At 44.7% G+C, this 27,749-nt stretch overlaps 2 protein-coding genes across 3 annotated transcripts in view; one reads left to right on the plus strand and one right to left on the minus strand.

The window, feature by feature from the left end:
- On the minus strand, positions 1 to 27,700 carry LOC119401357 (venom metalloproteinase antarease-like TtrivMP_A). Of its 2 annotated transcripts, XM_037668082.1 has the most exons (14): positions 27,584 to 27,700; positions 18,443 to 18,627; positions 17,580 to 17,675; positions 16,939 to 17,071; positions 16,740 to 16,778; positions 16,550 to 16,674; positions 15,331 to 15,399; positions 14,992 to 15,122; positions 14,596 to 14,648; positions 13,547 to 13,658; positions 11,366 to 11,506; positions 8,409 to 8,565; positions 7,861 to 7,989; positions 1 to 113 (listed from the first exon to the last, which is right to left on the minus strand). In XM_037668082.1, the coding sequence occupies exons 1-14, from the start codon at positions 27,687 to 27,689 to the stop codon at positions 81 to 83; spliced, it is 1,509 nt and encodes a 502-aa protein (XP_037524010.1). In that variant the 5' UTR covers positions 27,690 to 27,700; the 3' UTR covers positions 1 to 80. The 2 variants fall into 2 exon arrangements, with proteins under 2 accessions (XP_037524010.1, XP_037524011.1); XM_037668083.1 differs by lacking the exons at positions 1 to 113; positions 8,409 to 8,565 and having other exon boundaries at positions 7,872 to 7,989.
- The window catches only part of LOC119401359 (uncharacterized), a 127,964-nt gene that overhangs the window by 64,052 nt on the left and 36,163 nt on the right, over positions 1 to 27,749 (plus strand). The window lies entirely within an intron of this gene.

Genomic DNA, 27,749 nt, shown 5'->3' on the forward strand with positions numbered 1-27,749 from the left:
TAAAAAGTATACCCTTTTTCAGGAACAACCCTCTTCGGTTGGGTATATACATATTGTTCATGTTGGCCAGAATGTTTTTGCTAAGGGTCCACGCAGAGCATGTTCTTGCATATCTGAGACAGAACAGATAAACAAGAAGTTTATTGATTTCCACAGTTAGGAAGCATTCGCTGTAGTTCTGAACCTTAGTTATATAGAACCGTAGGCGTGCGCACGGGGGGGGGGGGGGGGGGCAGAGGGTCGGCGCCCCCCCTATTCACCTAAGAGGGTGGGCGCAATGTCAGCCCCACACATTCACATAATAAGGAGGGGGGGGGCGCTACGACGAACCTCCCCCCCCCCCCCCCGCACAGAAGGGGAACCCTGCGCACGCCTATGCATAGAACCATCATACAGCCAGTGATAACGTCACTGTAGCACGGACGTAGAAGAATAATTATATTGCACTCACAATATCTCATGCCTTCTGCAACTGACCTATTTCACTTCCGCGCCTTGTGATTCATCGCGTCTTATGACGTCTAGCTCACTTCTAGAATATGCTCTTTTGCTGCAGTAATTTATTGTTTAGCACGGCGTGAATGTTCTTTTTATAGGAAGGTAATTTAGGGTGTTGTGTTTGTGGCTGGTTTGTGTTTCACTGCACTCTGCGAACAATCGCAAATGAAGTACACATTACTATTCTAGAATGTGGCGCAGGACGCCACACAATGAGCGAGCGAAATACGACGAAGGCAGTCTGTCCTTCCCCCTGCCCTTGTGTTGTGTCCTGCACTACGCGCTTAAATGGAATACCAACATATACCAATATATTCGAACTTATGTTATTTCAAATTCAATTATTGTTTCAATGTAACAAGAACACGCTGCCAAACGATAAGTGGTTCGATTTTATTTCCTAAACTTGTAAAGGTACTCGCCGTAACGAAGTAGCTACGTCTTAGTGCTCTGTAAGCCAAATTTCAATTACCCACTGGGGAAACGCGGCGAAGGAAAGTTCGTACTTCGTTTTCATTGGCGACGCCGAAAAAAATTTCTTTGTCATTTGCAAGACAGATGTTCATATATTTATATGCCGAGTAAGAACAAGACATCTCTGCACTTTTCCTCTAACGACGTTGCGGTTTCGTTAGCCCCATATGTTGGGGGTGGGTAGTGGAGCGGTACATCAGTTCTGGTTGACGTTGGGTGCAAATTAACCGACATAAAATGTACGCATTCGCAAAACAAAGACGGGAAGGATAAAATTTAATAATGGGAGGTATCGAGAATCTACAGACAAGAGCAGCTCCTGTCCCACGAACGAATGGTATGGCAAGAGAATACATTAGATAGATAAAATATTTTTAATGATGACCCTGGAGATGTTAGCCTGGTTTGTTGCCTGCAACGGCTTGCTGCTGCAGATGTTGGGCGATGACTGTTGTATAAACAGTACCTCCCTCCCCCCCCCCCCCCCCCCACCCCACACACACACGCACGCACGCACACACGCACACACATACACATTGCTACGCGTACTTCTTTTCATCGGGACCGTGTGTCAGTACCTAAAACTGAGAGCTGTCGCTCCGCGCAGGCCAATCCAAATTGTATGGGAGTTTTCAAGAGTCACGACTGTTTTATGTTCTGGCAAGATTGCGCCTCCGATGCGAGTAGTTGAGATTATTCTGAATTTAATGTAGGCCCGAGCGGTAATTCTTCAATCTTCGATCATGCCTGTATAAAAACCGATGCGTTTCACCAACGACCAGATTATCGACGACCGTGCTCGTCGCTCTCATTGTACTGCGAGTGACACTTGTAATGTGAGTGTCGTTTTTGCTGGGCACAAGTTCACCTGATAAATAACCCGATATTTACCAGTTTGACTACTTTATTCTTCACCGGCGCAACCACGTGAAAATATTTGCACAAAGGTGTAATTCATAATGTTTCGTTCAGACGTGTTGTAATTCTTCAATCTTCGATCATGCCTGTATAAAAACCGATGCGTTTCACCAACGACCAGATTATCGACGACCGTGCTCGTCGCTCTCATTGTACTGCGAGTGACGCTTGTAATGTGTGTCGTTTTTGCTGGGCACAAGTTCACCTGATAAATAACCCGATATTTACCAGTTTGACTACTTTATTCTTCACCGGCGCCACCACGTGAAAATATTTGCACAAAGGTGTAATTCATAATGTTTCGTTCAGGCGTGTTGTCCTTAAGGACACAATCAGAGCTTCGGTTTGGCATATCGTATCGCACAGGCGGTACTTTGCGGCATGTGATGAGGCATTAAAACGTATGAGTGTAGCGGAATGGTAACTATGCTGTTGGCATCCAGTTAAGAACGCATGCCAAATACGTTCTTACGTTCTTGCATTCAATGTTAAGTTCACTGTTAGGCCCCTTGTAGGAAGTACATGCATGAGAGCGCTCCAGGTACAGTACGAGAAAGTATGCGTGCACACAAAATGATGAATATGATATCTACGCGCTTGAATCGCCCCTTATCTTGAGGAGCAACAAAACGCCGGTGCCGAGTTCAGTTACCGCTGCCCGCTGGCCTTTGTCCTGGATATGGCCACAGATAGTGTTTGAATTCAGTTACTCAATATTCAGACCACCACTGCCTTCACTGCGCGAACCATGTTCAACCATAATTTCTCCGGTAATTATAACTGTACACATTAAGCGTAGAAGCAAGATGTCACCAAGTGAAGTGCTTTACGAAATTCTCCGCACATACGCAGAGCCGAGAGACGCGTGCGCGCGTGAGCGCTGCAAACCACGTCCTCTTTCGCATTAGGTACATTGCGCCACACTGGTACACTGACCGGTATGGCGTCAAGTGGAAACACGAAAAAGAATGTGCCTTTCGCCGCGATGTCGAAGCAATGAATACGATAGCAAGAAATTGAAAAGTTAGACGAACTAGTAGCTAACCCCTTTAGCATCCGACGTGGCGTAGCTCAACAAAACGCATGGTGTAAGGAAACGCGGCCGCTGCAGCGAACGAAGCGACCTTCGTGCTGCCTATGGCTTCAGCGCACTGAGTAATCAGAACACAGCACGTGCAAAGATATGAGCCGTCTGCTGATCCCTGTCTAGGCGCGTGTAACTGCACCGGCCGCTCAAAATACGCAGTTCCTGCCAGAGACACGCAGCAACCCCCCGCCCCCTCCTCCCCTATTTCTTCTGGGGGCCCCGTGGTCCTTTCTCGCGGCAGAGGACAGCCTGCGCGTTTCCGCTCCGCTTGAGCCGCGATCGCCAGCTACCGCCAGCACGCTTTCATTCGCGCATAGAACATACAAAACGGGGGGCGATGACATCGCCCTTGGACTTCACGACAAGGGATCTCCCGACGGCGGCAACGGCAAAATGCGTCTGGAGTGTACATATAACTGCTATCGCAATTAAAAACAAAATCCCCTTCATAATGAAGAATATCATGCAATATTGAAAAAAAAACAAACACACACACGGTATTGAGTCAAAGTAATGCAGCTGGTCGCAGAAAATCAGTAAGCAGGAACGACTGGCAGATTATCTTGCACTTAGTGCTATAGCAAAAATATATTTCATTTGCGGTGGATCGTAACTTATTTTAGCGCACACTGACACACGGACACAGAAAAGAAGGGTACACCACAAGCGCTACTATCAACTGAAGGTTTTATTCAGAAAAGGAACATATATATATATATCAAAGTAGTCAGCCTCTGCCCATGCGCACCGTCGTAGTTTCAAATCCATGTCATCGTACCGTATCTCATGTGTTCATTATCCGCTTTAGCAGTGACACTTCTTTTTTGAAAATTGTCACTGACGGGTGGCTGATACAGGATGATTGCCTAATGTTGATGTGAAATGCCTCCGCAATCTCTCGTGCTGTGCGATCATGGTGCTTAAACAAAATGATTGTATTTGAAAAGCGCGCCTCGCAACCACACTTTGCACAGTGTAAGGCCAAGTGCGTTAGCGGCCTGCCCTTTAAAGATGACTGGTGCTCCCTTAGGCGAATATTTATGCAGCGACGAGTCTGCCCCACGTACACTCGTCCGCATGTGAGAGGAATACAGTAAACAAGGTTAAATGCACATGGAACAAAACAGACCTTGTGCTTAATCTTGCAAGTTTGTGCGCCTCCTCGTCCAACACCTTCCAGCTTCTTCTTAACCATGGGGCACAGCTTGGCTAGTTTATTCTTGGCCGTGAAAACAACATTTAGCCCATACCTATGGGCGGTCTTTTTAATTCGGTGTGACAGCGCATGCACGTAGGGTATCACCGCTACTCTGCCCCGTTCCTGTTCCTGCTGTTGATCTTGGCTGCCTTTTATGTGCTTAATAAGGCGCCTGCAACTTTCCTGCAAAACAGACTCGGGAAAGCCGGCGTGTTTTAGCCTAATAACTTGCTCCCTGAAACTCTCCTGTGCCAAATGTTGACACGACTTGGTAACAGCGGATTTTAGACAGGATGTGGCCACTCCGTTTTTTATTACCTTGGAATGGAAGGAGTGGTAGCTCAGATGGGGTTTTTGTGATCGGGGAGTGTACTTAAAGCATGTATGGTCGGCTGAAAAATATAGCATAAGGTCTAAAAACTGCAAGGTGTTTTGAACAGGTACCTCGTAGGTGAATTTCAGCCCTCCTCCTTTTGCCTCAAAGGCTACCAGAACATCCTGCACAAACGTATCTAATGGCACATTGCTGCCCAGTACCCAGTAATCATCTACGAAGCGGAATACCGTATTGGCAACCCCCTGTAGAACTGGCAGTAAATCACGGTCCATTCTACTAAAAAAAAAATGTAACTCAGTACGGGTGCAACTTTTGATCAGATACAGACTCCAGATTTTTGAATAAACAGCTTATCCTTGAAGTCAACGAAGGTGTGGTTCAAGTAAAAACTGAGCAGCTCTAGAAAGCTTTCCACTGTAATACCACAGTTGTTCCTAAAAACAATTTCATCGTTATCCTTTACAATGCAGTCTCCAACCGGCGCCATCAAAAGATCATGCGGGAGAGAGTAAAACAAGTCTTCTATATCTATACTTATTCCGTAGCAATTGGTGCAATCAGAATTCGAAAAGTAATCAGTTACTGCAGCTGAGTTACGTACGGAAAACGGGTCAGGGATCTTCAAAGATCCAAGGTGTACCTCGCTCCGAAACAATCGAGCGAAAGGGTATCCCTGGCTTGTGAGTCTTGACGGCAAAAAACAGATTCAATGTGGATCGGGTTTCTTTCCTGACGGAGGCAGTTAGACCTGCCAAATTCCACCGATTGCACATTTCGAGAATGCGTGATTTTGCCTTGGTTGCATTATCACGTACTTCCCTGAAGTTCTTGCGGACGGCTGTTAACGCCTTTTCCGCAAACATGGACTGGTCAAGAACCACAAAGTGGCCTTCCTTGTCCGATTCAAGGAGATGTGCACCTTTTTTTGCCAACGCGGCAGATAACCGTCCCAAAGAGGCTCTTCCTTTCTCTAGCGGACCCGCCCTGATAACGGCATCAACACCCTCGGAAACAAAACGATCCCTGTCCGTATCCGCTACATACCTCGCTGCATTTCGCGTCATGGCCAAACATTCCACGGTACCCATATAAGAGTCTAAACAGAACTTAGGTCCAAGTTTCAGCACATCTCGTTCACGTTCACTAAAGGGTACGTCCCCTAACACCACCGTCTCCTGTATCAGCCGTCTCCTGTATCAGCCACCCGTCAGTGACAATTTTCGAAAAAGAAGTGTCACTGCTAAAGCGGATAATGAACACATCAGATACGGTACGATGACATGGATTTGAAACTACGACGGTGCGCATGGGCAGAGGCTGACTACTTTGATATATATATGTTCCTTTTCTGAATAAAACCTTCAGTTGATAGTAGCGCCAGGGGGATGAAACTTCGCGGTTTTTCTGTCCCGTGACCGCAGCCATCCTAACGTTTGGGGGCTGTACTATACCTACGAGCATAAATCAACGTTCTTGTTCCATTTTATATTTATTATTAGTTTACCTATTAACTCCGGTATTTTTAATACTCAAGTGAACCTAAAGGTTGCAGTTCGGGATTGCGAAAATACGAGCGCCACCTGGAGTGGAAAACGGGAATGGCGCCGTCCTATATCTCACGGCGAAAAAGGGGCGTTTCTTGCCACGCGCCCGTGTATGCTGCGGCCTACGGTGTCCCAAAGGCCGCTTTTACCACCGTAAAGGTTGTTTCAGTGAAAGTGACAAACCCTTGCAAGCTTCAGCGAAAGAGACGCATGAATATATTCGCGCCGTTGTCCCAAACCGTGCTGTGCTGAGATGGTGTCGAAATTTTTCACTCCGCACCGGCATAAAATTCTTTCGGATCCGCGACGGACGAAAGGTACGATCTGCATGCTGCTTGTTTTGTTTTTCTACGCTTGCACGGCATATCAGGATACGGTTGCAGCAGTAGCTGTGTAATTTAATTGAGCATACACGTGCATGATTTATTTATTACATTCTGATGGTCTGCTTTTGTTTTTGTGTTGTGTTTTTACTTTATGAATGGTTCGCTTAGGCAATAAAAGATTCAAACAAGCTATGCTCTTTATTCCTGTCTAATGTATGCGTTCACGCATACAAAACAAACTCTTACTTAGAATAAGTGGTGCAAAAATAGGTGGATGGGCAAACCTTCATGAATCAGAACGCAACGATTGTCGATTTGATCATGTGGCGGGTTGCGCAACAGGAAGACGGTCGCACGCTCGCCATCTGAATACCTTCCACTCGCTCAATTAGGCTTGCTGGTGCATCCCAATTGAATTTGGCGCCAAATCGCTCCCCCCGCCACTCGGATCCTCAGTCCTCATCAAGATGGCGTCCCCCAGTGCGTGTCTGCAATGCTCCGCCATGTTTTAGTACCGCCCCCAAACACCAGGTGTTCGTCTGGCGCTGCGAGCGAATATCGCGTTCCATGGATGGTATAGGAAGTTTCACTCCCCTGGTAGCGCTTGTGGTGTACCCTTCTTTTCTGTGTCCGTGTGTCAGTGCGCGCTAAAATAAGTTACGATGCACTCATACCAACTAGCTCGTCTTTCAGTATTACTTCATTTGCGGTGGATTTGCAAGAGAAAAAAATACCATAGAAAAGGCAGTGAGGTCTTCGTGCCTGTGAATAGTTGTTTATCTAACAATGGTTAGTTCAATGTTGTAGATATGTGTTGGTATCGTCGGCTCTAATGTAGCTTAGCTGGCCATATTTATTCAACGGTAAGCAACAACGACGACGAAAACGAAACTAAGTACCAGACAAACGATCAGTTTTCTGCACTTCGCTGGGAAAAAAGGATAACGCATTGTAAATGAAGGAGAGATAACACGGCGGGCGTATCCAACATCAGGTGCACATAAAAATAAGTGTGCCATTGAGGTAAAATTTAGAGACTGCATCAAAGCACGCATTGCATTCTGAACTCTGTTGAACGCTGACAGACCAAATGCGTTTGTCAACGAGAAGGATTTTGTCTCCCGGTGCGCATAGGCGTGCGCACAGGGGGGGCAGGGGGGGGCGGCCGCCCCCCTAATTGCCTAAGAGGGGGGGGGCGCAAAATCTGCCCAGTACATTGACCCTTCTAGTAACCTAAAAGGGCGGGGGGCGCAAAATCTGCCCCATACATTGGGTTAGTAGGGTGGGGGGGGCGCTGCGATGGGCCTTTGCCCCCCCCTTATGGGCAACCCTGCGCACGCCTATGCCGGTGCGTGTTGCGGAGTAAAAGGCGCTTGTCGTTATAGCGGGGGCAGATGTAGAGGAGATTTTATAGAAACTACTCACCCTCGCAAATAGCACATGAAGGTGCCTGATCTGTCGCATCGAACATTTCTCACCTTTTGGGGCTCAGTTTTTGAGCATGGCGTGCCATCCACTGCAAACGTAATGCGATTTTGCCATTTGTAGGGAGGCTTTGCGTACTGTACCAGACAACGAAAGAAGCACTCGCTTAGTTCCGTGTCGTTCTGCGAAGAAAAAATTCATGTGGAAGAAAAACTGTTACATGCTGGACACGCTTAACGAGGAAAACGTAGGGTTGAGTAGGTCAAGTATTGAAATGAACAAGCTAAATGTCATACGTTAGAGTACAAGAGAAATTTTTGCTTCTTCGCAATGGAAATACGCACAACGTAAAGCGAAACGAAGAGAGATACGACTGTAGTAAAAATGAAAAGAAAACAGCTCTTTCGTGTTTGAACTCGCCCCAGGCACCTGTACAGCAGATGGTTGGCAGCGAACTGCGGGTATATCCAGAGGCATAAAAAATTTATTAACTAAGATAACTTTTCATGGATTGTAACACGTGCTGTTCCTAGTCACATTGGTGGTCGAGTGGGCATGACGGTGGCTTGGCACGTCAATAAGCTTAAGAAATGAGCCGTACCTTGATGTAAGTAGCGCTCAAGTGTTGCGGCTTGGGGTACGTCTTATTGCAGTACGTGTCCGCGTCCATTACATCCCCTGGAAGATTTGCAGCCTTGTTTGGCAGATCAATGACCTGGCATTGTGCGCGCTTCTTCAGGCACGCAGAGCCTGGCTTCCTACGCAGGAATATGTATTCTTGTTTAGAATTACGTCAGAGCTGGGTACGTCACGAAATGTGATAAAGCCTTAAATCGAAAATCTGTCATCTCGTAGATGCCACAAAACCAAACCTATCGGGACACTAGGAAGCGCTATTTGAGGACAGCTATTTGACAGCAGATGGCATGAATATGACGTCATTACGGCATCATAAACCGCACAGCACGGAACTTGCCTTTCACCGACAAAAAGCTTATTATGACAAAGTATTGAGTTCGTGGTGAAAGAATCTGTTTTTAATTTTCACTCTTAAAGTGATATGAATAACCGCTGCTATGTATTTTAACGTAGCATGACGATTCTTCAACTGCAAAAGTTTAATCTGCAGAAGTCCGTATTTGTTTTCTTCTTAACCTCCTTAGTTACGTACTAGCTTTTACTATAAAATTACCCTAAAGGCGTTTGTAATCCCTCAGTTATAATTTTTTCGCCTCTGTCTGGCAGTCGATGCGCCAGAAGGAGGTGGAGCGGGGCTGACGAGCAGCGAGGCTATCGCACAGCAAGCATGGTTCAACTGCGTTCAACCACGGCAGTTTTATCGCCTAGTCACCTACAAAAAAGGGCGTCTTACGTGCGAGTGAAATATTAGGTCATTCGAGAAATAATAAAAATAAATACTAAGGAGTGCCTGTTTTTGGACGCACTCTAATTGGCTTAAGTTTGATGCGCGGATGAGTGGAAATGATCATGAATGAACACATTATAGAGAGCAGTTAAAGTAAGGAGGTATAACTTGTTGCTGCTGTTCTGTCATGACGTTGATATATTTTTCCAGAAGAAGCTAAACTCCATATTTACCATTATTTGTTTTCTTCCCATATAAACTACTGCCTATTAGTCTGTATTAGTCTGGAGTACCAAACCTAAAGTAACATAAGAACAATTCAGCTATTGCCATAAATGAGCCCTTCGGTATATTGTCAACGTTCCGCGCTAGAGTTCTACAGGTACATTGTTGTCTCGTTATAAAATAATTTGTATGAAACGCATATTTAATTTATCGCTTAATATATGCTTGTTTCTTTTCAAAGGAACAGCTCAGAGTGTTTACTAATTCTTTATTTAACACACGCAAGCAATACAGTGACTCAAGCACACGATGCCCCCACGACAGGTGGCTGGTACCTCTCTGGCGCACGACCTATTTGGGCAGTTTGTAAGATTCACACTGTCTCTCTTACTCAATAAATATAAAGAGAAAACCATCGGCTCTGCTGCGTTTACAAAAAAACGAAATTCGCGAATCTTTTCTAGCGCTTGCCTAATGTCTTTTAATAAAATGTTTTGCTGCCACCATTACAATGTTTAATAACTCACTGCATTGCGTTCGTTGTCTTCGTCATTTTACGATATGTGCATTGCGCATTTAAACTAGAATAATGGCATTTCTAGAATGCACACATGTACTAATTTCATTTGTTTTATTTGTACTACTACTTTTTATGCTTACTTCTTGATTAACATTTTTGTTTTTATTACCTTTTTTTATTTCTCTTTTAAACTGATGTTTCTTCCATTACTGTACATTTGTTGCTGCAGATCTATATTTTAAAGCGCTGCCATATACGCGTGCCCTCGGACACTTTCAAGTAGTTTGTAAGCGCTTCTTGCCTGAAGGGCCACCAACTGTCATTGGCAATAAAGATATGATTGTTTGATTGACTGATTCATTGATTAGTGGAGCGTTGAGAGGTTTGGAGGAGTCGAATGCCATATGCGGTCTTCTTTACTATTCGGCAATTGTGTGCATTAAAATTTAAGAAACCGTGAAGTCCCACATTGAAAAATCCATGTTTCTTCAGATGAAAATATTGCGTAACTATTTGCATGCACCAAAATTATGTTAGGCAGCTTTTTTGACCGTGAGCTGAAAATAAACCTCGTTTGGTTTTAGAGTCGGATGAATTACGGAATGTGGGCGCCTTATAGCAACCTGCTCCCCCCCGCCCCCCTTACACGCACACACAATAGAAAAGAGAGAGAGAAAAATAAACTGCTGTTATGTTTTGTCATCTATTGCTAGGGTTGAGCAAACATAAAGAAGCGCAAAGTATAAGAAGTACGATGGTACAAACACCGCGCTCGTCCTATCCTTTCTTCGTCCATGTTTTTAGGCGGAAGATGTCAGTCTGCGCTCTGCGTTTGTGGTGTATTCAGTCAGTCCCCGTACGTTACAAAGCGCGATCGCCCCCAACCAACGAGCCCCTGTAGCTGCTCTTATTTGATGCCTAATCAAACACGAAAAGTGGCCGTCGGCGGCAACACGAGTGATGCAAAAAATGTCATCTTGTGATGACATCACCATGACGTCACAGATCACAAATATTTCTGACGCAACATAACGTGATGTCATATGATGTCGTCATCCCATGGCATCGTCGCTTGGTCAGGTGGGCCGATCGCGGAGGCACGTGTCGTGCAGAAAGCTTGCAATGCCTCCGATCCCGGAGGTAGTGCAAGACTACGCTAGATGCAGACAGCTTTTAGGAGGGAGAGGGATCAGCAAAGTCGACTGATAAGGAAAAGAAAAAGATGGCTTTCGCCTTCGAGACACCTTAGGCGAATTAGACCCTGTGAGTTTTTCTCCTTTATCTGAACTTAACGTACGGCAACAAGTCTAGCTACAAGTATTGCTAAGCATAGCTACCTTTACCCCTAGCTAAGCGTTCGGCTATAAAATGCTAGCGCAGCGGAGGCGAATTCAATACAAGGTGTTTCTCGTAAGAAATAGTACAAGTATATTACGAAGCAGCTTACTTCAAAAACTCTGCGATGATTTCTTTGGTGCAGTTGGAAAACGCACAGAGGGTTTTACCGCGTCTGTAGTGACTCATCAAGTATGGGCTTTTCGGTCCGCAATCTTTAGCTTCGTCTTCGCCGTCATGAGGAGCGCCCAGCCTGCAAATATTGTCGCCTTGGAAACATTCAAAGAAAACACTAAAGGCAGTTTTACTGGGTCACGCTTAGCAGATGTTAAACGGCAGGTTACATATATACTACAGCACTGATAGCTGGTCTTTGTAATAGGAGTGGTTGTTTCTGGCATGTGCTAAGCCATGCCAGAAGCAACCACTCCTTATTGGATAGCTAGTGTACCACAGAAGTGCGAAATATTTAGCATAAATGCAACGGCTGAGCAGGTTGACTTCCAGTTCTTAACAAGAACAGATAAAACCATAAAAACTTCATGCTTAATGTGATAATCCTTATCAAATCAACGCCAGATGAAACGTTGGGCTTTGTCGTTAGTTGGAACCAACTTGGGGCATTGCGCTTTAATGGCTTCCTTTTAGCCAAACAACAGTTCAGAATGCCTTAAATGCATCAATTGAGCATTTTAAGTGAAAATCGCAATGTCCAGGTTATTTTTCCGCTCCTGGTCATCTTGTCGGTATGAGTTCCCAAGCACACATGACGTAGCGAAAATGCGAAATGCGGTATAAACTATGTGCGTACGCTCTTTGATATCACTTGCGCATTTCAGTCAGAAGCTACCCCAGGGAGAGAGCAAAGTCAATGAGCACAACGAACTATCCAGAAAAATTTTGCGCTAACGTTCATGGGCATCTCCGAAAAACTAAATTTTAATCCTATGATTATGGTGTTTGGTGCGGTGTGAGCAAAGGCAGCCGTATATGTACGGAAAAATGGCTAACCGGTCGCCTTATACATGCAGGGTGTTTCAAGTAATGTGTCTGAAAAGCCTCAAAAATAAAGAAATCAACATATTCACGCTGCCTTCATAATTACTTTTCCTGTGGTGGCAGGCATCTTAAGATCAGTAGAGGCATAAATTATTACAGTAATTAAAGACATTAAGTTGATTAACATTTTGATTAGTGGCGACAGGCGGTCAGGTCAAATGGGAAAATTGCAGCCCTTCCTGCGAAGAGCCTGTTGCCTCTTTCAGATTCGCAAAAGCAGCCACTGGCAATTATTAGCGAGTAAGGAAATGCTTTTCAAAGACGTCCAGAATGAGCGAGCATCATTGTACTAACCACCGATCGACTTCGATTCGTGATTACTAGTGAAAAACAGCGCTAAAAGGACGGGACGAGAAAGGACGCGAGACCACGGCGCTGTGGTCGTGCGGAATTCGTTTGCGATTAGAGCACGTAAGGTGCACGTACTTTAACAAATACAGAACTAACACCACTGCAATCGCCGTCGTGAACAGTGACGTCATTTTGGTCGTCTGCTAGTTGCGCTCATCGGAGCTTGTTTTTGCTTTCGCCGGTGAACTTGGTTGAATTTCATTGCTCTGCGATAATTACCAGAGGCCAATTTTTGAAAATCTCGAAGCGGCAATGTCCTGTTCGCAGAAAGGACTGCAATTCTCCCATTTGACCCGAATGCCTGTCTGCGCTGATTAAAAAGTTAAATAATTTTATTTAATTACTACCGCAATTGATGTGTCTAATCATCTTAAGCTGTCTCCCACCATAGAAAAAGTAATTATGAAGGCAGCGAGCAAATATTCCATTTTTAAAATTTTTTATGATTTTCGGACACATTTCTTGAAACACCCTGTACAGCTCTATACACAATGAAAGGTAGCCTGATGTAGCACATGGATTGAGAGGTCAGATAATCCTATTTTAACTCGTTTTTGGGGGCTGCAAGACCGACCTCCTTCTGTCGTTCATATAAGTGCATTTTCTTTGTTTAGTTAGCTTGTGAGTACACAGATGGTTCATCAAATAGCTTCCAAAAAGTGCTCCTTGTATGCTCAGTTGTTATTCGTTGAACTTTTTGCTCCAAAACCAACCGTTTGTTTTAGAGATCTTAAGGGTACAATGCATTAAAGACCGTGAAATTAGATGGATTATATGGCCTTGTCATTAGAAAACCTTAACTGTGAAGAAATGCAAGAAATCTCGATCGGTTGGCATTTCTTAAACTATGCATAATATTTGGTTTCTACGCCGCTGTTCTTACAGATGTGCAATTTCATGAGCAGCACTTTGCACTCCCGAGAAGGTATCAGGATAGTCCAGCCCTATGGCAACTTTCCTATTTCCGCACGCTGACCCTAGGCCACCAGCCAGCCCTGCACGATAAAGCGTCGCCGTGTTATGTAAACAGCAGATAATAAACATGCAATAAACAAAATGGTGATTTCTAGAGCAAGGATTTTTCATAATTATAATTTCGCCGTAATCGATAACTTGGGTATTATAGAAGTGGCGAAAAATTTAGTATGAACGCAACGGTCATATCGCACCATCGCATCACATCGCTTTATTTTCTTAAAGGGACCCTGAAACGGTTTTGACGATTTCGTATCAACGCATTGAGCCGGTAAAGCAAGTCCTAAGAATCATTTGCAGACCGATTTAAGCTGGGAACTTGCATCAGAGGATGCATCAGACTAGCGCCAGAGTGTACAACATTCTTCACTGCAAGCTGGCAAAAGAAAGGAGCGTTTCCTACTGACGGCAAGTTGTGTCTTGTCCGCTTGAACTTCTTTACATTTACGTCAAAGTTACTACATTGCAGTAAAAAAACTACAAATAGTATCCCTTATGTCTTCCTTGGCTTCATTATTTGTGGCTTATCATGTTGTTGGTGTAGAGCAGTTGAAGGAATTCAACCCTCCGCTTCTGTCTTCAAAGCTCGAGCGGTTGGATGCTGTTAATTTTTATATGTTTGGTTGGAGAATCGGATCTTGAAAATGTGTTAAATGCAGATGTGACCGCTTATGCTGAACTCCCTCAAGACTATTGATATTCATTTTTGCGTACGGATCCCGAACTATTACTTTTTACAAGGCTTTTTTTCGCGCTAATATATTGTAACAGAGGTGAGAGGTAGACCGCAGTATTTGCAGGGTAGTCATAAATGACCGGCAAGATGGCTGAAGAGCCAGACGCGCGAGCTATTCACACAGTCGTCGTCTTCATTGCCTCGCAGATCACCGGGTTCACCAATATCCGCGGCGCTCCGTAACAATAGAATACACAAAACGTGTTGGGACTCTGGCTTACCAAGAATGGAACTCGTGAATTTGTTCTGTTGATTAAATTTAGCCAAGCTTAGTCTGAAAGAAAGAAAAGAGCGCGGCGCGTACAGTTGATGTGACAAGAGAATATCGTCACATACATTAATATGCTCTCATATGAGGTTTCAAATGCGCATGTTCAGAGCAAGCAAAATATAGATAAGGGAAATCGTGGTGCTGAATTTTTCAGTTGTGTCAACCCTGAACTCGGGGGACAACGAAGTAATCTCAGGCTTTCGCTTTTCTTTGCAGCAACTGGAGCTTTATTTGGGCGAGTTGGTTCATGCTAATTATCGCAGGTACAGCGTCATCAAAGTGCGCTCGAGTTTTTCTGTGTGCATCAGCTTAGCACAAACTGGTTAGTGGAGATAACTTTTCTTACCTTGATGCCATAAAAACGATGTCAGACATATTCTTTAATTCGTCTTCACGCGCTTCTTTGCATAATTCATCCATGGTGTCATATACTCTTACGTATCCTTCCTCGGACAGCTTTACGTAAGGAGGTGTAGTCTGAAAACGTAATATTGTCATTCGCATAAGAATAACGAATGCCTTGTTCACAAAGAATCTTTGTGAACAAGGCCTTCATAGCGAGGCCGAAAAGTCTTTTTTATTTTAGCGATTGGTGGGCGCTAGTTATTTCCCGCCATGAATTTTCTCGACCACATGGGTTTCCCTAGAACCCTGGATTTCATAAGAATAACGGTGTTCGTCTTACCTGTAATCCCTCGATTACTGTCAGCCCTATCCGGATGGGAGGGTCGAGCTGCTGCAAGCGAAGGCTTACCTGCGAATGTAGGAAACGAATGAGTCTATTGTAAAATCAGGTGAAACTTATCTGCATATACAACGACCGTTATGTAACATATGCCGAAGAAGGCGTGATAGAAAAGCACTTGCATTAATTTGTACATAACTGATAGCAATAAAATTATGTTTGTTTACATTGTCTGCGAAGTTGAACGTGATGTGATGTTTGTTTATTTCGCGCTTACACCGCTACTTTATTTTCGAGAATTATTTCTGTTTATGCAGTGCACATCGTTCAGAATATATGGCGAAATGCAAATGCCAGAGCGGGTGTGCGCAAGGATGCCTGCGCAGCGATTTAAAACAATTTTTGCAAATACCCTCCTCATTAAAAAAATAACAACCTGCGATACTCAGGTGCCAAGGGCAGGCTTATAACCTACTTTATTTTACGTGCGTTTATTAGCCCGTAATCATTTCCTGTCGAGGCAATAATTACAATGACATGGGTATGCAGAAGCACGACGCATGTCTACATACGTTTGCCCCGCAAGGCACAATGAAGATTCATTAGGTCATTTTAATAGCTTTTGTTAACGAGTGACATTTCGCGCTTTAAGTGCACTGTAATAATTTCGTGAATTCGAAATTCGAACACTGTATTTTATATAGCACGCTGAACCATTATGACAAACCCAATTTAGCCATTACAAAGCGATCTTGAAAGTTCTAAAAACAAAAAGTCCAACGAAGCTTGATGTACAGGGCTGACCACATCTAAGGTGAACACGTCATTAGTATTCGAGCCGGTAAAGCTAGAACGTTTACTCTACTTGAATATGAATATGAAAAAAAAAGAAAAATGAGAACGTAAACGGTTGAAATATACAAATTTGAATACACCATAACAACGACTCTAATAACAATAATACAACATTGATTACAAAGAAAATGCAGTCATCCATTGAGTGCACATCAATGTAAATGGCTACGAAATGATGGTAGGTGCAGTGAGAGTGTAGTTGCTCGCGGAACGTATTGTTGTTGCATCTGAAGCTACATCTGAAGCAAATCTTTGTACATGTGTATTCTTTTCACGAGTGTAACTCACTGCCCTAACTAGGTCCTGTAGGGAGTCTCTGATTGAAAGTGTATACATGATGCCGATGTTTTCCCTTAGCACTTACCGCGTTCATAAAGAGCATTGCATAGGCAACGCGATCTTCACTTTCGTTGCCGAAGAAGCCGCTGTGATTGAGGCCGGTGATGAAGTGCACCTCTAACAAGTATTCCTGCTGAGAGTCATCATTTTCTGTTTTGCGAGGAAAGAGAAAAGAGTGACAAGTTACACTTCACGAACAGTACGTGAATGCGTACCGAGTTCCTCAGGCACTGGCTCCTCGTCCGTCTCGGTTTCTGAAAAAAAAAAGAATACAGAAGTTATTTCCTGTGCACGCTAATTGACCCGTGTTTCACTTGTGTTGGGCGTATCACAACCCAAAAGAACCCCACCAAGTGCACAGAATGCACAGTCACCCACCTCTAAATAGACGAGAAAAGGTCCGGATGTACCTACCTGCTCTCTCGACAACCTCGTAAGTCCCAGACATGTCGTCAACTTCGAATATTCGGTGAGGCATTTTCTGCTGCGACGACCGTTCCCAATTTGTAAAAGGAGCAATCCTGTGAGTGAAGTTTATCATCCCTGTCTGGACAAATACAAGTGGTTCTCGTATCCAATGCGAAGCGCTTTATTTTTGACAACATCAGTGTTGGAAATAAAATATCTAGGCAGGTTGGTATGTATTTCTCTTCAAAACTTAAAAAAGAATGCTGGTTCGTTCTCTTATTTATTTAGACAGGTTGCCTTTAGGAGAAGTAACCAGATAACACGGGAACAGATGCTTATAACATCAGAGTAAGATGAGGGACATACATTAACATCCCATCTCTAACTCCTTTGAAAAAGCAGTTCACCATTGTTCGCGGTTAACCGTTAGAACTACTTGTTAAAACTGCCAAACTTACTCTGCGTACCTGTTTAATGCATTGCTATTGATATCAGCGCTACGAAATTGTGACTTTTTAATTTCCCAAAAACTATAACTGTCTTCAGTTATTGGACGAGGTATTATTTCTGCACTTGCTTCGAAATCTTTGAAAAAGAAAGTTTTTGGTTGATTGATATTGTTTAGCATTTGATAAGCGATCACTCACTATGTGATAATCGTCTCCTCCCAAGGGCTTCAGTATCAGTGAAGCTTGTTTGTCCACATCTTCGTACAAGTGCCTTTCGTAATGCGCGCCTTGAACCTGCACAGATGTTGAACACTTGCTGAAGAACCATACTGATCACCAACACGTTGACGACATGTACCCGCGCAAGGGAGCAAATTCACAAGAAACAGTATAATCTGTAACACAAAGTTGGGAGCTTAAGTTGCCAGCAGTCTTTCCCTTCCTCTCCATAAATGAACAAAACCTGCGTAAGCACGTATTCCTGCACTTTGTTCACTGGAACGAAATCTTAGGGCGGTGTGATAAATGTGGACAACACGCTAGGTCGCATGAACGTAAAGAAATCGGATGTTCTGTACTCTGTAAGATTAACATTTTATGTCATATTTCAAGCACGCTGTGCTGTCAACACTGTACAAGTGTACATCGCCATCATAGCGCATGGTGAAGTAGTGCACTTTTGATGATGACAAAGGAAACAAGAAAGACACAACACTCGCTTTCTATACCCTTTGTCCTCGTCAAAATACTTCACCATGCGGTATGATGATCAGTCTCCAACTAGCCCAGCTTTCAGCCCTACTGAACTGTACTTTAGAAGTACAAGTTGCTGGGCTAGTCGGTTCATATTCAAGTGCAAGCCACAAAAGTATGACTGTTTTCGCGCAAGGAAGTAACCAGGGAAGGGGTCAAGGGGGTCTCCTTGACCCCTTCCCTAGTTATTTCCTTGCGCGAAAACAGCCATACTTTTGTGGCTTGCACTTGAACTGTACTACATAGCGCCAATCAGCGCTAACCTGAGTACACGTTATGCAGCAGTTCAGTGAAGCCAGTATACTCACGTATCGCTCAACAGTCCCGTTTTCTGTTACGTCTAAAAGGAGAACTGTGTCAGCAAGAACCGAAGCCTTCTTCAGGTTAAGATTGTAGCCTTCTATGAGAAGGATTTTTTCCGATGTGTCCTGTCGGCTTTCGAGCACCTTAGGATAAACTACGACGCTCTCCCCAGAAGCTTCATTGCAGCTGCCTGTTAAAGAACGCGGCCAGGACCAGGAGAGTTATCAATTTTATTGCAACAGTGCGTGAAAAAAAATAAAATAGTGATAACAAGACCAATAAAGTTTCTGGCGGTGCTTAGCACTCTGCAGCTAGGCATCAAAGGTAAACATTCGGCAGACAGCTGCCTGGTTGGGGGTAAGAGACCTTAAAGGAAAAGGGAAAACTCCAACAAAGAATTATTTTAAAATACCCTACGTTTCGAAAACTGACCGGCTTTTCCAGGGGGAGAAGGCCTGAGATATACAGCGCTTATATACATTTGCTTCTCCTTTTTGCGAGATTTGCAGATATTTGTCGTAAGCCTTGGCAGTAGACGGAGGGCTATGTCCCCATTGTCCGGTCGATTTTTCCCGGCGTCTATTGTATATGTCAAGGTTCTGTATACTAAGTCTGCTGTTGATGCCAACAGACGCCGGGAAACACCAACCGGACAACGGGAACATTGCCCTCCGTCTACTAGCAAGGCTCACGACAAGTATCTGCAAATCTCGCATAAAAGGAGAAGCAAATGTACAGCAAATGTAAAAGGTGAAGCGCTGTACATATAGGGCACGGTGCTAGAATAGGTTGGGTGTACCTATGGAGGTTTACCGACATTCCGCTTCCTCCGCGCAGCCTCCGCGCTGAACACGGGGACGCGCTTCGCGTTTTTTCCGACAGGCTGCGCTGGGTGTATCGAGGCTTCAGGTCAGCCGCTTCAACGGGGGCCGCGTCGCTTACAAAGCTCTATTTGCGACAACTCTTCAACTGCTGGCCGTTCCTTTTTTATCAGGGTAACCGCACATATCAATCTGATTTGAATGTAAACATCAAGAAATTCAGTGGTGGTAACCTACAGATGGAAATACATAGGAAATATAGCTTCTGCGAACAGCGATAATGAGTTTACAGCTGAACACGAATTTCAAAAATATTTTAGCTCATGCACAAATAAGGCCACCGTGGCAAATTGGTTGAGGCCGCCGCGACAAACTGGGTTAATAACAACATCTGGGGTGCTATGCAGGATGGCCCGAGTTTGGCGAAACTCGGTATCTTTCCGAGCTCTGGCGACACCCCCTTTTGAACGAGCTAATAGTACGAAAAGGTCAAATCCATCCCTCAGCGCGCGCTCCGTTCCATTGGTTACGATGGAACGCGGCATCACGTCAAGGGCGGTCGAGAAGGTTGGGTGGTGTCTTCAATCTAGAGGCACCTTCTTTCATTTGTTTGTCGTTCCACGGAGTGCTGAAGTGCACCCATGCAGGAAAAGTGGCAGAAAGTTCTACGGTTCTACTAACTATATTTTTTATGTGTGCGCGGGCCATTTGAATTCATTTTCAAGCGTTTAATGTCTGCAGCAAGTATCCTTTCGAATAAGCAGCACCGTGGCCTCCGAGATTAGTTCCGACGGAGCGCCTTACAACACCGCGGCTAGAGCTAATCGCCGAGGCCACGTGTATAATCACCATGGTCGGCCTGTACATTCTAGCGCGTTGCTCGGCCGTCGCGCGCTCTCGACGTTCTCTTCTTCATCGTCTGCTCGGTTCCAGAGCACGTGCGCCCGGCTGATTAGCTAATTGGCTGGGCGGTATACCTAGCTAAGTCAGGACGTGCTATGACGAAGCTGATTAGGCCAAATCTTGCTAAGGTCGAGCTAACTAAGCCACGTCTTACTAAGACCATGCTAATGAAGCCGTGTAAAGCTAAGAACAAGGTAATTGAGATCATGATAAATAAGATGACGCTAATTAGGATTGTGTAATTAAAGCCAAGGTAATCAAGTCCTTACTCGCCGAGATCGTGTTAATTAGGATCGTTCTAATTACGAATATGCTAATTACCTTTGTATCATTCAGGACCTTGCAAATTAAACCAATGCAATTAATGTCGTGGTAATTATGACATTATTAGTTATTGTTAACTAACACGGCACTAATTATGAACGTGCTAATTAGGATCGTGCTCATTAGGATTGCGCTAATTGCATCCGTACTATTCAGGACCTTGCGAATTAAACCTGAGTAATTAATGGCGCGGTATTTAAACATTATCAATTAATGCTAATTAACACGACGATAATTAAGAGCGTGTAATTAAAACAAAGATAATCAAGACCGTACTCACCGAGGACGTGTTAATTGGCATCGTGCTAATTATTATTATGCTAATTGCCTATGTGTTTAATTAATGTCGTGGTAATTAAAGCATTAACAATTAAGAAAGGACTATTCACTATCATGTTAGTTAAGACCTTCCTAAGCAATAGCACCAATATTGAGACCGAACTGTCGCGGTGATTACACCGAAGCAGACCAAGCAGACTGAGTAGACGAGCCACGTAAAAAAGGTGGAAGAAGCTAGGTGATCACAAGCTCCACCGATGGCCCAAGCCCTGCACAAGCACTGCAAGCTGAACAAATTATTTTATATGCAAAGAAGCTGCTGAGTAGCGTCCACCGCATGAAACACTTGACAGGCACACCGGCACTATGACAGTCACGAGTTGAACTGGGGCCTTTTCAAAATCAACGAGTTTGTGCCCGAGTTCGCGCGTCAATCAATTTGATTGACAGACGCCCGCGGCGAAGAGCGGGTCCGCCCACCGCAGTTCCTCTTACCGAGGAGCAGTGTTCACGGCGCAACGCCAGCGAGCGGCACGATTCATCTATGAGCTTAATCGCACAGACTATGCACACACGCACGAAGAACTAAAGGCTATATCATCACGTTGCTACGGTGCCTCGCATTCAATTTCACCGCTCTCACGACGTACCACTCACAGCTGTGAAGCAAGTGCCGCTGGTGAGATTTGCGGCGAGAAATGTTACTATTACTTGTTTGCGGAGACATTATTGTTTCTACCGATTCGCTAATACAAAAAAATGTTCATACGTGTAATGTAAGTATAGCAGTAGCCTGTCCATTTATTTATCTGTAATATTCCAGAGAAGCGAAACGAGCTGCACCAGAGTGCTGCGTGGTCGCCCTTGTTGCCTTCGAGAGTGGAAATTTCCATGCACTAGGTGGAACGAAAGAATTTTCCGAAAGAGGACAAACGCCCACGAACACGCCCGTGGGAGGCGCGATCATCAGTTGGCGAAAAGATAGCGCGACAATCACGATGACGTCGCTGCACTGTCAAAATGTTGACTGAGTGGCGGCGCTGACGCGTTCGCACACGGTATTCCTTTGAAAACCGCCGCAAATACCGCGCATGCGTTTGTGATGCCATTCTCGTTCTTATCTTAAAGCAAATAGGCGCACTATGGGAACAAGGACAAAAGGGAGGAACCGACGACACAAAGCGCACACTCGCAACTGAAGTTTTATTGAAAGAGTACACATAAACACGTTACAAAAAAAAGGGGGACGTGGTGCAATTTCCCTCGCCGAAACAAAACAAAACGAGATGGGTATCCCCTTAAGCCGTTTTTATCAACGCTTCTATCGCGCGCTCCGCACTGTCTTCCTATCATGACCGTCGTAGGGCGGGCTCGGAGCAAACTCGTGTGCCCGAGAAGCTCGGGCCATCCTGCATAGCACCCCTGGTGTTCTACGTCCCAAAACCACGATATGATTATGAGAGACGCCGTAGTGGAGGGCTCCGGAAATTTCGACCATCTGGTGTTCTTTAACCTGCACTGACATCGCACAGGCGCCTCTCTACCATTTCGCCTCTACCGAAATGCGACCGCCGCGGCCGGAATCGAACCCGCGACAACGGAACACCCTACCCACGACCTTCGGATCAGCAGCCGAGCACCTTAGCCACTGGTCCACCGTGGCGGACCCGAACTGGGTTAGTCAAAAAGAAAAAGGTATTCCCTGAAAAAGAAAGCGGGGGTGAGGGGGGTTGACGTCTCTCTATGTGATGCTTGTAAGAAGAAAGCAACACATTTGACAATGGTAGGTTAGAAATTCCTTTCATGGGTTGTCGTTGTGCATGCACCATATCGCATGGATTCAAGCAGCCGCCCACGGTGTTAGTTGTTCAGCCGCCTTTGCAACGTTTACACGTGCTGGCTGGCGCGTGGTAGTGAAGGTTAACGTCCGTTTACCGACCAATCCATCATGACTCACCATGTGCCATTCTGATTCTGCCTCTCGTTATTCGTCATAGACATGCTGTTTGTTGCAGTAGCAGAAGTAGAACTTTGTGCCCTTCTCTGGGTGCACAAACGTGAAATGGTCGTGCTCGTTTCCTTTTCAGCGTCCTAACCATTTGCTTTCCAGTTTGTTCTTTCGGTGATGACACGAATTGAGAGTGACACCATATTCTGTGACTTCACTGTGTGACCCGTTAAAACTAACACGCCAAACCAGACGAGGCCACATTCGGGTACATACGTTCGCCAGTCGAAACGCCTGCCGCCTAAATGTTAGCCTATTTGAAATAGCTTATCCTTGTTCATCGTGTCCTTATTTACACAACTGATATTGTCCAGATGGGCAAGAAGTGCTCTTTGCCGCGATGCATCTCGGGCTACAAATCGTGCACGGAGAAAATTTGCTTTTTCGCTGCTCCGAAGGATAGTGACCGCTTGAAAATGTGGCCACTGCTATTCCACGGAAAAATCGCGAGTTGCAAACAACAAATTTTGTTTGTGAAAAACATTTTGATGCGCGATTTGTCACCAAATCTCCAAACTTTGCCCCGCCACGGTGGTCTAGTGGTTATGGCGCTCGACTGCTGACCTGAAGGTCGCGGGATCGAATCCCGGCCGCGGCGGCTGCATTTTCGATGGAGGCGAAAATGTTTGAGGCCCGTGTACTTAGATTTAGGCGCACGTTGAAGAACCCCAGGTGGTCGAAACTTCCGGAGCCCTCCACTACGGCGTCTCTCATAATCATATCATGGTTTTGGGACGTTAAACCCCAGATATTATTATTATTATTATTATTATTATTAATCTCCAAACTTTGACACATTCCGTCACATCTTATCAAGCCACTTCACAAACCTCAGCAAATAGATGCCGTATAATAATTCATTGGTCCGTATTGGTCTGTTTTTGTGATTGCCACATTCATGTGCGCGAGGATTATGCCTTGTGGCCGCTGCATGCGCGGGAAATGCAGTTTCGTTCACGGTTACCATGCGTGAATCTTTTGTACATGTTGATGCTTTTTGTTTTGTACATGTTGAACTTTTGTACATGTTGATGCTTGTTGTTTGACTTATTATTTTGGAATTGTTTCTTTTGTATTTTTTTCCAGTTTGAGGTTATATATGTATTGCCCCCCTTAGTCAATTGTTTCTTTTGTATTTTTTTTCCAGTTTGACGTCTATATATGTATTGCCGCGAGTCTTATATTTCATGAGTTGAAGCTTCACCCACAAAGACTGTGGGCAATGCGCTGCGCAGGCCTCGTCGTGATGTGTAGGAAGCTTCGCGATTGTTTTGGAACAATCTGTTAAGATTGCGCGCCGCACGAGAATGTTCCAACTTTGTCGAGAGATAACGCCGCCACCAACGATATTGCTGGAAAGTTCGATAGCGCCTGTATAAAAGCCGACGCGCTTGACTGCTTGTCAGTTGATCGACGGTCGACGCTCTGTTCGCCGCTATCAGCGTATTGCTGTAGTCTGACTTTCAGTTTCCCGGCCACAAGTTCGGCCAAATAAACAGTTTCATCTCGGACGTGCTGACTGCTGTCTTCGTCGACGTCACGACCACGTGAACGTATTGCCCCCCTTAGTCAATTGTTTCTTTTGTATTTTTTTCCAATTTGACGTGTATATATGTATTGCCTCTCCTAGTCAATTGTTTCTTTTGTATTTTTTTCCAATTTGACGTGTATATATGTATTGCCCCTCTTAGTCAATTGTTTCTTTTGCATTTTTTTTCAGTTTGGCGTCTATATATGTATTGGCCCCCTTAGTCAATTGTTTCTTTTGTATTTTTTTCCAGTTTGACGTGTATATATGCATTGCCCCCCTTACTCAATGCCCCCCATGGGGCCTGTAAGGTACTTTGGAATAAAATAACTAAAATAAAATCACGGGAAGCGCTATTTAAAAGGAAACGTTCTTGTGAGGAAACATTCTTTCGTATCCTTTAGCAGCACCATACAATACTCGAGCTAAAGCAGCTTTTTTAGGCAAAAATATGCAAAATTCGTAGATCGTGCCAATACTGTGATAAAATTCTTGGCGCACCATAACGTATGTATCTTGCAGTCCATTTATTTTGAATATGTCAAAGAGCGGCTTCGTAGTCATCGGCCACAAGCTGTCGCCCACTTCATTGCATTCTCTTTCAATCCTGTGTTTTCCGACGTGGGAGCAGCGCGTCACGTGCTAGTGCACGCCCCGAAAGACGTAAATAGAGTTATTTTATTCCATTACATCTAAGCATCCGTCTTCTCGCAAATGTTTACGGAAGTTGCAAATGAGCGGTTCGTGTAAAAGATTCTGAAGGCTCACTTGATCTCATATGCGAAATGCCCCTTAACATGACACCTGCTCTTTATATGATGCTGACCGCAAATACATTAATTAATCTTTCGAGGGCAAATGAAGGGTGAATTCAACACGCGTCACGCAACTGCAGATTTACATTTGTAGACAAATGCGGGCACGATCGCCTAGGCCACGGTGTTGCCGAGGCCGAAGGTGGTGTTTATGAGGTTCACGCCGCATGCCGAAACCGTCATGCATTAAACACTACTAAGCCTTTATATCTAACTTATGTATATGAAATTATAATACCACACAATCCTCACAGGGCCTTGCGATATCGCTAAACACGCTAAAACACCGAGTGTTAGAAGCGTCAGGTTTGCGCTATGCGGCCACCTAGAGTTACTGTATATGCTACCTTTAGGTAGCAGAGTTGCGCATCTGTTTTCCAACGCCGCTAGCAACCATGCATTGCGGAGAAGCCGACGCTCGGGCCAATTTTGTATTTCTCGACACCGCCGCTGCAGCTCACTCAATTAACACTAGTCATCGACAGCCAATGTTTATCGCCGGCCTTCGACACGCCAGACATGTTTATCGGCGACGCGGTAGGCATGTCGCCTGCAAAAATGGAGTGCGACTTCACCGCATAGCTGTGGTTGCTAGCCGGACCTATGCGCTACTCTGCTACCTAAAGGTAGCATATACAGTGACTCTACGGCCACCGTCCCGCGCGCGCCTCCTTTCGGCAAGAAAGGGAAGAGGTCCCCGATTTCTCCTCATTCCAATGCGCCGTCGCTCCACCTAAACTATTCTAACACAACGTCGGGTATTTTAAAATAAATCTTTGTTGGAGCTTTCTCTTTTCCTTTAAATGCAGCTAGGCATGTGTCATATAGCAGGCGTCGTGGCGGAAAGATGCGGATAGGTCTTGACAAACTGGTCAATATTCGACCGAAAACCGTTTCCCCATTTCGTAGCGATCAAAATCCAATAGTCCTGCTGGTGCTAAAACTATTACGTTCGTGATGAATTAACTAGCCTATTATGATAGCGATCTGTCGTAGAGTAAATGATTGCGGTCGCTATGGTAACCATACCAGCACTCTCATTTCTATATTGAAATCATATTTTTGCCCTCATGTAAATCTTATCATTGGTGCTTAGCTAACAGGATGCTTAATGCTTGAAATAATGCTACTGGAGTGTACTAAACGCAGTAAATCCGCGGTTTTGCGTATACTGCACGCTCTGTAACCCCTTTGGATAAGAGAGATCGGTTCGAGGTTAACATTTGTAACGTATTACCATAATAAATAATTTTGTTATTGACATGCTTCAGTTTTTCTGAAGCGCACGCCTTTAAAATATTAAAGGAGGTGAATCATCCGAGCCGATGGTAGTCAAATCATCCTCTAAGTAGATATCGCTCATCGTTTAGGGCTTCGACATGTGTGACCGACATGTATACGTGAGATGGTAATTATTGTGTTTTTTGGAAGACCACTCCGTTTCTGGGGGCGATGATGTGGTGGCTGATTTATCATGAAAAAAAAGTTTTTGGAGCATGCGAATAAATGGCGAGGGACACCTGGGAAGTATTTGCATCGTATCCTTGTGCTGAGAAAAAGGAATTTTCTCTTTTTTGAATCTTTCTCCACGCTGTCCTCGGCTGTCTGCGGATTCATCTCTTCTTTCGTCTTCTGATGTAGCACGGTCTCTTCACACAATGCGCGTTACTGTCGAAGTTGACCGCGCTCTTTGCTGTCTACGTCGAAACCCACATACTCCCCTCAAACTACTCGCCTGGCAAGCACTAATCAGACCTAAACTTTAATGTGCATGCTCTGTTTGGGACCCTCACCAACGTAACACCACTGAAACACAATAACTGGGCAAATCCGTGTAGCAAGATTCATTGCTTCAGGTTACTCATACCAGTCAAGTGTAACCTAACTACAATGTCGTGCTGATCTTACTATACTCCACCCTAATCGTAAGTACTTTTTCTTGGCTAATGCGAACACTACGCATATTAAGAGTTAAAAAGAAACTACCTAGAACATTACGTTTTGCTGAGCAGCGACGTCAGAATTCCCGAAGAAATTTACCAGCACGTTCAAATTTCCGACCTAAAACCAGCGACACAAACGTGTGTCTGTGTGGGGGGAAGGGGGGGGGGGAGTCGACTGTCTGAAACATTCGAGACGTGCTTGACGTTACGAAAAGGAGTAATCGCTATTGGATGGAGCACTTATGCAAATTCTCTGTGGGAGGAACAGTCTTGGGCGGAGTCGGCATTTTTTCTCAGGCTGTAACCGGCTACAGCAATTCTCCACGCCTCCGTGTAGCTCGTCTATTCCTGTTCTTCACGTTCTATCGGGCATCGCCTCGTACTCCCGCCATCAAACCAACCCATCGTCGTCGCGACCGCATCAACTGCCGGAAAGCTGTGTACCCGCCGACTGCTCACACACTACTGCTCACCCTGTATATGCACCGTCACAACTGTAGACCGTCAAACGCTTCGTGTACTTACCGAGGAACGACAAGAAGACGTAAGCGTAAAAGATGCTTGCCAAGAACATATCGAAATGCAGTTGATTCCGTCTGTTGAGATACTCGTTGGTTTGACACTTAAGCATTTTTTCCTCCGGTCATTAGTTTCGTGTTTTGCGATGGCTACGAGACCATGCTAAACGCAC

Source organism: Rhipicephalus sanguineus, chromosome 8, assembly GCF_013339695.2.
Source record: "Rhipicephalus sanguineus isolate Rsan-2018 chromosome 8, BIME_Rsan_1.4, whole genome shotgun sequence".
Lineage (NCBI taxonomy): Eukaryota > Metazoa > Arthropoda > Arachnida > Ixodida > Ixodidae > Rhipicephalus > Rhipicephalus sanguineus.